This window comes from Chinchilla lanigera, unplaced genomic scaffold, assembly GCF_000276665.1.
Source record: "Chinchilla lanigera isolate Chin_1 unplaced genomic scaffold, ChiLan1.0 scaffold00059, whole genome shotgun sequence".
Lineage (NCBI taxonomy): Eukaryota > Metazoa > Chordata > Mammalia > Rodentia > Chinchillidae > Chinchilla > Chinchilla lanigera.
Window position 1 is genome coordinate 9,296,180 of NW_004955460.1, and position 9,936 is coordinate 9,306,115.

General features: G+C 60.0%; 1 protein-coding gene across 3 annotated transcripts in view; it reads left to right on the forward strand.

The window, feature by feature from the left end:
• The window catches only part of Elfn1 (extracellular leucine-rich repeat and fibronectin type III domain containing 1), a 55,374-nt gene extending 45,658 nt beyond the window's left edge, over positions 1 to 9,716 (forward strand). For 2 of the 3 annotated variants that reach the window (XM_005397816.2, XM_005397815.2), the window contains exon 2: positions 6,151 to 9,716. In XM_005397816.2, coding sequence (XP_005397873.1) covers positions 6,449 to 8,950 — 2,502 coding nt within the window. In that variant the 5' untranslated portion in view covers positions 6,151 to 6,448 and the 3' untranslated portion in view covers positions 8,951 to 9,716. Of the gene's footprint in view, positions 1 to 1,611; positions 1,738 to 6,150 lie in introns of those variants that run through there. The other variant, XM_013521103.1, reaches the window with a different exon arrangement.
• The last annotated feature ends 220 nt before the right edge of the window (positions 9,717 to 9,936 follow it).

The window sequence follows — 9,936 nt, forward strand, 5'->3', positions numbered from 1 at the left end:
AATTACCCCTTTATAATCTCCGCTCAGAAACCATGCTCTAAATCTTTAGTACAATTAGCAGCAGCCAGGACGTATGTGCTGATTTGGGGGTCGTGATGGAGACAGGAGGTAGGACACGCATGCAAGGGCCTAACTGGAGAGCAGTCACTACCTGTGTCATGGGAGCCATCCACCGAGTCAGCAGGGCCATGTGGCCGCCTACGATGAGGTCCTGCCCTCCCACAGGGCTGCGATCAGGGTTCAGAACAGGGACAGAATCCTCAAGCTCTGGGTAATCAGAAAGGGCTTCCGGGAACTCAGGGGCTCCTGGAGGCCACGGCACTACAAGGAAGAGAATAGCAGATCTCTGCCGTCGGTCTCACCCCAGCCATTGCTCACAGCAGCTGCAGAGATTCAGGTCAGACTAAAGATAGAACTTCCTGGCTGCCAGGGTTAGAAGGGTGTGATGGGCCAGGTGCCACGCATTCTTGGGACACCTAGACCCGTGCCTGGCTGGGGTGACACGCTTTCCGTGGAATGGGCTGGACCTGTGTTCCTGGAGAGGGTCACATGTGTCCCTGGTCTCCAGGGGCTAGCCAAGCTCCCCCGCCCGGCGTCCCTGCTGGCGCCTGAGCGGGGAGCCGTTCCAAAGTGATTTCTTCCTCCATTGGTGCCATACATCATGTTTTTTAATTTAAAAAGATGCCCAGTGGAAGCATAGCAGACCATTAAATGTTCGGTCCCTAATTAACTTCAGAGCAGCCTGGCTGTGCCAGGCCCGGAGGGAAGGGGATGGAGCACGGGGCCCAGAGCCTTTCCTGCCCCAGGGCCAGGGGGTGCGAGAGGTAGGGCCGCCTTCCACCATCTGGGGCGCCTTCTGAAGCTTTGAGGTAAGGCAGGAATCTACTTATCCACCCCCCTCCAGTTTGGGGGATGGAACCAGGGCCTTGGTGCTGAGCTACATCCTGGCCCTTTTTATTTTGAGACAAGGTCTCTAAATTACCCAGGCCTGGCTTGAAATTGCGATTTTCCTGCCTCAGCCTCCCAGAGTGCTGGGATGACAGGTGTGTGCCACTGTGCCCAGCTAGGAATCTGCTTTTTAACAAACAGCTTGGTGGATTTTGTGGCCAGTTTTCACTTTCTGAGTGACACCCGCCCCCCTGCCCTCCAGCTGTCTAACAGAGGTAACTGACATTCCACTGCTTAGACAGATGAGGGTTTTGGTATCCAGTAGGTACTTAATACATGCAGGTCATGAAGGAAACAAGAGGGTCCCTCTGTCTGCTTGCACACTTAGAGTTCCTATTCTCAGCCCCAAGGTCATCCAGCACCTTCCCCATGTGTCCTTTGACTGTCCCTGGTGAGCTCTGAGTCCTTGAAAGAGGGATGTGGTGCCGACTATGGCTCCCTGTGCCCTCCCCCAGCTGGTCCTCCCAGAAGGTCAGGGCTGGCTGAGGTCCAGGCCCAGCCAGCCCCGACCCTGCGGCCAAGTCAAAAGGAGCCAGGCCTGCTGACTCAGCCTCCTGGATGCCTAGCCGCTGGAGCCAGCCTCTCTCCCTCGGACACAGGAGGAAGGCGCAGGAAGCTGGTGTGAGGCCCCAGAGGCCTGGGCATCCCGCACAACCTCTCCGAGTGGGCTGCAGGGCGGGCAGCTGAACTGAAGAAAGCCCTGCTGGCTGTGCACACCAGCCAGCCTGCCCCGTCCTCCTTCCGTGCCTGCTGTGCTCCTCCCGCCCCACCACGGAAGCCCACGGGCAGGTAGGGGAACTGGAGAGGTGCTTCCGCAGGAAAGCGCCTTGTTCCAGGCAAGATGCCGCAATCCTTCAGTAACCCTTCTCGTAGTACCTGCATTTGACGGACGGATGAGGATGAGGAAAGCCGGGCTCAGGCGGGCTGAGTGACTTGCCCAAGGTCACACAGCCAGAGAGAGCTTGCCAAAGCAGACATTCATGTTCAGGCCTACACTAGTCTTGTGATTCTTGATGCAGTTGGGTGGCCTGGCCTCAGTTGCTCTTGGCTGGTACCAGGCTTGGCTGTCAGGCCTTGTGGGCTGAGGTCCCCGCCCTCCCTGACTTGCCTGTCGGCCGTGAGCTGTCAGCAGAGCTGGGGGAGACAGTGCTGGCTGCAGCCGTGCTGCAGAGGCAGGCAAACATTAGCAGTAACCGTGATCTATCGGCTAAACATTGGAACAGGGAAGTTATCGATCTATAACTTTCCACTATCTCTGCCTCCCTGTGCCTGGCCCTTGGCCCGCGTCTCTGCCGGAGGTGGAAGGAGATCCAGTCCATCAGTAAATCCTTGGGCCATCCCTGGTCCGGCCCCAGGCCAGCCCCGGCTTCTGTCTGGCTGCATGATCAAGGAGAGGGACAATATTTTTAGACAGAAGTGCTCTGTCCCAGCCCAGAGCCACCATTATGCAAATCTGGTCATAAGAAGTTTAAAAGCCTGGAACCACCTTATTTCTTTATTTCATTAGCGGCGACAGGCTGCAGGGCGGATGTGACCGCACTGTCCCGTCATCCCCAGGGTGGCAGCAGTGCTCTCTGGGCATGGGAGTCTGTGTGTGCCCACACGTGTGGTCAGGAGGCCTCTGCAGCACTCTGACCAGGTAGCCACAAAGCCCCAGACCCCTCACCACAGGGCACCTGGTTCAATAATTTCTGGGAAACTGAGGCAGGGACACTGAGGCCTGGGGAGGCAGGGATTGGGGAAGCCCCACGGTACTGCCCAGGCTCGGACCCCGGGGCTCTGTGTCTCCCCTGTGGTCACCAACCCTCCAGAGGACCTGTAAAGCCAGGGAGAAGGAGCAGAGGCAGGTGGGGTGATGGCTGGGCTACAGTTGGGCTCCTCTCCTGTCCTCAGGACCCTGCCATCCTGGCCCAGCAGTTCCTGCAGCACAGTGTCCATCTGGCATGGCCCACCACAGTCCCACCCTGGACAGCCCATCCTGGGGAGGGGCCTTCAGGAGTGCCGGCCTTTGTGCTTCCCTGTCTTCCTTCCCCATGAGCCCTCCTGAGATTGTGTGGCACCTCCCCAGCTCTGCCCACCTCCTCTCCCCCAGGGACCGTTAGTCCTTCCGGGTTAGGGTAAGGGTGCCTGGAGATCCACCTTTGGGAGCCAGGATGTCCATGCCTGCTGGCAAGCGGGGAGCCTAGCCAGCTCCTTGGCCCCATACTTTAGGGCGTCCACACTGGTGTGGAGCATCCCTGTGGTCTGTGGGGCACTGGCCCCACTCTGGGGGCTGAGACGTCTGTCCCCACTCACCCAGGCCTTAGGACAGTCAAAGGCCTCTTAGCCCAGGGTCTCTTGGAGCAGCCCCTCCACTGAGTGGGCGGTCTTGGCACGTGCGCATGACGTGCGAAGGCAGACGTGTGTGCAGCCCCACGTGGTTCCTTGAAGAGGCCAGCTGGTTCCCATGCTCGTGGGGATGTGCCATCCTGGCCCCTCCACCCAGCACAAGTGGCCCTGCCCTCAGCTCCTAGCTCTAGTTTGAATACCCTTGTTGACAGGGAGCTTTCTACTTCCCACATCTTGTGGGTCAGGGGTCTTCACTTGTCCCCTGGAGCGGTCCTGTCTGTGAGATGTTGACACTTGCTGGCCTGGCAACCTGTAGGGGGCCTGGCCCCTATACCCACCCTTGGGCTCCACACCCTGGCGGGGCTGAGGGGCACATCAAGGTCGGAGATGCGGGACCGCAGTCAGTTGCATGGAACAAGGGCACTGAGGGGGTGTGGGGGAAGGGGCAAGGACAGCCGGGCCCCCTGGAGTCTGCACGCCTACCCTGCGGCCAGCTGGCCCAGCACATTGCTCTGGCAGCCATGGTTTGATGAGTGAATAACCAAGCACAGTGAGGGGAGAGGCCAGGGGACTGAGTGACTTATGAGTGATTAAGCCTGCAGGAAAGACTCTGTGTGCCAAGGAGATCTGGCCTGTTCACTGTGCAGATATTGCCGTCGGGCCCTTGCCTCTGCCTCTGGCCATCAGACTACGGGAGGCGCCTACCCTTTCTTCCCCGCCCACTTCGCAGGAGCAGGTGGGCCGAGTCACTGTGACCTTGGGCAGGGCCTTCTCTCTGGGCCTGTTTCGCCATCCGTGAAGTGAGGTGTGGAGTGTGGAGCAAGAAGCTTGGGGCCACAGAGGTGACAGCAGAGCCGCCCTCATTAGAGGCTGCTGACCGCTGGATTGTCCACCCCCTGCTGCTCCCTCCACCCGGGAGACTCGGGTTGGGGCCCGGATGGGGAGGAGGGAGACTCTGGGTGTGGGACACCAGCTCCTTCACTAGGCCCGGCCTCCTGCTGTTTCCAGTACCGGAGCTGGGGGGTCCTGGAGGACCAGGCAGGAAGGGCGAGCCCCAGTGCGGTACCTGATGGATCTTGCAGGCCATGTTCATGTGTGTGTCCAACGTGCATAGGTAGACATGTGTGCCGCCCCACCCGTAGGCAAGCTTCTGTACATACAGGAACACGCGTGTGCAAACCCACAGGTGCCACCCGGCCTGGAGTGATGAGTGTAGCGGGAGACGCCGCAGCGCCTCTGATAAGGGCTCTCAGGCCTGTAATCCTCCTTAACTTGACTTTGGGTTATTTTGAGCGAGAGATTAAGGGTGATTACCATCGCCCTGCAGAGGCGCCAAGTTTCCTAGAGGGGCCTGTGGCTCCCAGCACCCCCTTCTGGAGGCTGTCGGCCCCGCATTCCCAGACCTCTGCCTGGGCCTGGGCTCTCAGGAAGCCCTGGGGACACAAGCCACAGGCTCCTGGGCCCTGAGGGGAGGGAGGGAGGGACTGGGTGCAGGTGCCCACACTGCATCTCGGTGACGCGCGGAGATGAGCACCACCACCCGGGAGTCACAGAGCTGCCCTGTGATGGTGAATTTCACGTCACAAGCCCATGGTGCTTGCTCTCCCGCCTCGGCTGACAGCGCCTGTTAGTGGATTGAGGCCCAGCCCCAGGTCAACCCCCCCACCTGTGGAGCCCCCACCTCCTCGGACTTCACCCCTCTCTTTAAATCAGAACAGACTCTTCCCAAGAGCCAGATCAAAATTGTTCTTTATGAAGTTTCCAAAGAGGGGAAAATCCATTTCACATCATTATATTTTTTCTCCTAATTTGAACTGCCTCAGTGCAGACTAGTTGCAGACGTCAATATCGGTGAAATACACTCGGCTGGCTGCCCGCCAGGCCACAGAGCAGGGACAGAGGGCGGCTGTAAATCCAGAAATTAACAAGCAAACACACACCCATTTCTCCTCCTGAGGGAAAACACAGGGTGGGGTACCCGAGGCCCTCTCTGTGCAGGGGGTCTGGCCCTGTCTGCGCAACCACATGGCGCTGCTCCCTGCCCTGGGGCTGGGACGAGGCTCGGCCCTGCCTCTTGCAGGCACCAGCAGGGATGCAGGGAACAACCCAGTCTGCAGGGCTGCCGAGGTGTCCGTACTGACCAGCAAGGACGGTGGTGCTGGGACCTCATGGCAGAGCCGCTGTCCCTTCCTGGCTGTGCTGCCTGAATCCACCAAGTGGAGCCGGGACAGCTCCACATCCTCAGCACCAGGGAGGCGGTGGACAGCCTCAGAGACCACCTGGCTGGTTCATTTGGGAAACTGAGGCCCAGAGTGAGGATGACTTGGGAACCACATGGTAGGAGAACTCTCAGGCCAAGCCTGGTCCTGAGTCGGGTGGAAAGGCCCCTCAGCCTGGGACCCAGCTAGGGCTCAGGCGCCCCCTGCAGGCTGCCAAGGATGCTGAGGCTGAGCCCTTCTGGGGGGAGAAATGCTGTCCTCAGTCCCAGGCAGAGAGCACCGTGGTTATCACCATCACCCAGACATATCGCCAGGCCAGATGCAGCCCGTCTTGGTTGGCTGACTTTTGTCTCCTCTCTGGGCCTCAGTTTCCTCACCTGACCAGGATCATGCAGAATGTAAAATTGGCCGTGCAAGACTTGATTCCACATGGTCACTGTGCCTTTGAGCCCAGCTGTGCACATGGCATCACACCCACTTTACAGATGAGGAAACCGAGGCCAGAGACTGAAGGAGGTCTTGGAGGACTATCCTGGCCTTTCTTCAGCCACCTCTGTGCTGAGGAACACAGCTGGCTAGGACCGGTAACATTCAGCCAATGACCTCTGGAGGTGGCTTCCCGTGACCACTGTCTTTCTTCTCTTTTGTCTTGCAGCAGGGACGACTTTGGAGCAGCAGCACCAGCGGAGCTGCCACAGGACCTGCGGGCCCATGGGGAAGGAAGCCGTGGCCGCCGCAGGACTAGAGTGGGAGACAAGGGGCGGCCGGCTGTGAGAGGGGCGCCTCCCTCCCAGCACTTGTGCCCTTCAGCCATGCAGCCTGGGACAGCGCACCTCTGAGTGTGCAGGTGGCATCCCATCCCACCCCTCCATCCCTCTGGGGGCTGCTGCACAGCTCCCCACCCAGTTCCCCCCCAGGCAGGCTGAGCGGGGTGTCCCACCAGGGCAGTCCCGATGGCTGCACGTGGGAGGGGCATGCTGTGGGTGTGTGTGGCAGCAGCCGCCCTGCTGCATGTGGGCGGACTGGCCCGTGGCGACTGCTGGCTGATTGAGGGCGATAAGGGCTTTGTGTGGCTGGCCATCTGCAGCCAGAACCAGCCGCCCTACGAGGCCATCCCGCAGCAGATCAACAGCACAATCGTGGACCTGCGGCTGAATGAGAACCGCATCCGCAGCGTGCAGTATGCCTCACTGAGCCGCTTCGGCAACCTCACGTACCTCAACCTCACCAAGAACGAGATCGGCTACATCGAGGACGGTGCCTTCTCGGGCCAGTTCAACCTGCAGGTGTTGCAGCTGGGCTACAACCGGCTGCGCAACCTCACGGAGGGCATGCTGCGTGGCCTGGGCAAGCTGGAGTACCTCTACCTGCAGGCCAACCTCATCGAGGTGGTCATGGCCAGCGCCTTTTGGGAATGTCCCAGTATCATCAACATTGACCTGTCCATGAACCGAATCCAGCAGCTGAGCAGCGGCACCTTCTCGGGCCTGACCAAGCTCTCCGTATGTGAGCTGTACAGCAACCCCTTCTACTGCTCCTGTGAGCTGCTGGGCTTCCTGCGCTGGCTGGCCGCCTTCACCAACACCACGCAGACCTACGACCGCATGCAGTGTGAGTCGCCACCCATCTACTCTGGCTACTTCCTCCTGGGCCAGGGCCGCCATGGCCATCGCAGCATCCTCAGCAAACTGCAGTCCGTCTGTACAGAGGACTCCTATGCCACAGAGGTGGCCGTGCCCCGTCTGGTGCCTGGCCGCTCCCAGCCGGGCCGCTCACCGCCACCACCACCACCGCCAGAGCCAAGCTTGGGGAGCCGAGCTGATGTACCCTGCAGTGATGACGAGTGTTTCTCTGGGGACGGCACCACACCACTGGTGGCTCTGCCCACGCTGGCCACCCAGGCTGAGGCTCGTCCCCTCATCAAGGTCAAGCAGCTGACCCAGAACTCGGCCACCATCACAGTGCAGTTGCCCAGCCCTTTCAACCGCATGTACACGCTGGAACATTACAACAACAGCAAATCCTCCACAGTGTCCAGGCTGACGCAGGCCCAGGAGGAGATCCGCCTGACCAACCTGTACACGCTGACCAACTACACCTACTGCGTGGTATCCACCAGCTCGGGCACACACCACAACCATACCTGCCTCACCATCTGCCTGCCCAAGCCCCCCAGCCCGCCTGGGCCAGTGCCCAGCCCTTCCACGGCCACCCACTACATCATGACCATCCTGGGCTGCCTCTTCGGCATGGTGCTGGTGCTGGGCGCTGTGTACTACTGCCTGCGGAGGCGGAGGCGCCAGGAGGAGAAGCACAAGAAGGCAGCCTCAGCTGCGGCGGCCGGCAGCCTCAAGAAGACCATTATTGAGCTCAAGTACGGACCCGAGATGGAGGCGCCTGGTCTGGCCCCACTGTCGCAGGGCCCGCTGCTGGGCCCTGAGGCCGTGACCCGCATCCCATACCTGCCAGCCGCAGCCAGCGAGGTGGAACAGTACAAGCTGGTAGAGAGCGGAGAAACGCCCAAGGCCAGCAAGGGGAACTACATGGAGGTGCGCACAGGGGAGCCGGAACGCAGGGACTGCGAGCTGGGCCGGCCAGGCCCCGAGAGCCAGAGCTCGGTGGCCGAGATCTCCACCATCGCCAAGGAGGTGGACAAGGTCAATCAGATCATCAACAACTGCATCGATGCGCTCAAGTCTGAGTCCACCTCCTTCCAGGGTGCCAAGTCCGGGCCTGTGTCCACGGCCGAGCCCCAGCTGGTGCTGCTGTCCGAGCCGCTGGCCACCAAGCACGGCTTCCTGTCACCTGTGTACAAGGACACTTTCGGCCACGGCCTGCAGCGGCACCACAGCGTGGAGGCGGCCCCCGGGCCCCCGAGGGCCAGCACCTCATCCAGTGGCTCCACGCGCAGCCCTCGGGCCTTCCGCACTGAGCCCCCCAGCGTGCACAAAGCCACAGCCGCTGAAGCCAAGTACATCGAGAAGAGCTCACCAGCAGCAGAGGCCATCCTCACTGTGACACCCGCAGCCGCTGTGCTGCGGGCGGAGGCCGAGAAGAGCCGCCAGTATGGCGAGCACCGGCACTCCTACCCCGGCTCCCACCCCGCCGCCGAGCCGCCCGCGCCACAGCTGCCACCGCCAGCCCACGAGGGCCTGGGCGGCCGCAAAGCATCCATCCTGGAGCCGCTGACCCGGCCGCGGCCCCGCGACCTTGCCTACTCCCAGCTGTCTCCACAGTACCACAACCTGAGCTACACGTCCAGCCCCGAGTACCCCTGCAGGGCCTCGCAGAGCATCTGGGAGCGCCTCAGACTGAGCCGGCGCCGCCCCAAGGATGACGAGGAGTTCATGGCGGCCGGCCATGCCCTGCGCAAGAAGGTCCAGTTCGCCAAGGACGAGGATCTGCACGACATCCTGGACTACTGGAAGGGCGTATCCGCCCAGCACAAGTCCTGAGCCCTCACGGAGGTGGTGGCCCTGCCCTTCCCGAAACTCGTGATGCCACTGGACCAAAAAGGATACAAGATCCACCGCAGCTATTTCAAACTCAGAGACTCATGGTGAAACACAGCGTGTGCGTAACAGGGTGGGAGCCGGGTGCGGGGACAGCGGGAGGGGACAACGGCATGGGTAGATGTCCTGACACCCATGTAACCCACACTCGGATTCCCCCATACACACACACATACACACACACACACACACACATACGCCAGGGACTTCGGAAAACTGTGTCTTAGGGGTGGGGGTGGGGTGGGGGTTTTTTTCATTATCTTTCCTCTTTTGATTCTTCTCTGCCTTCTTCCTCTCCTTCTCCTTATTTTCTTCTTTTTTAAAAAAAATAATAAAAGTCAAATTCTTTAAAAAAAGACATAGAATACCTGTTGCTGGGCATGACCGGCGTGGCTGCCGGGGCCCCTCATACGATCTCTCAGTCTGTGGTTCTCTGTGGATGCTCTGTTCGGTCCGTCTCTTCCTTACCACCTCTGGAGGCCACTGCACAGGAGCGAGCAGAGGCCGGCAGCTGAGTGGCCTCCTGTGGAACTGCAGAGGGGCCTATGCCTGTGGACGGGTCGGGGTGGCTGGGGGGGACCGTGGATGGGAAGCACTGTGTGTTCCCCCAGTCCCTGTTGTACACTGTAGTTGTTCTGTTGTACAGAAAAAAAAAAATTTCTATATTTGCAATGTTTGCTGTAAAATGAGAAAGAACAAAAAAAAAAAGACTCCGTCTACTAAAAAAAAAAAACAAATCTGCAAAGAAAAATCCGCCAATTTGTCCTGTGTCTTCACTGCGGGCTTTGGGGAAAAGACTTGGGGGTTCTTTGATGTCCAGTTTGGGAGTGATCTTGCTGCTGCTGACCACAGCGGGGTGTAGGCAGGAATGCACAGGGTGGGAGAGGGTCGGCAGCTTTGAAGGTGAGAGCTGGTAAGGATGGGTGGGG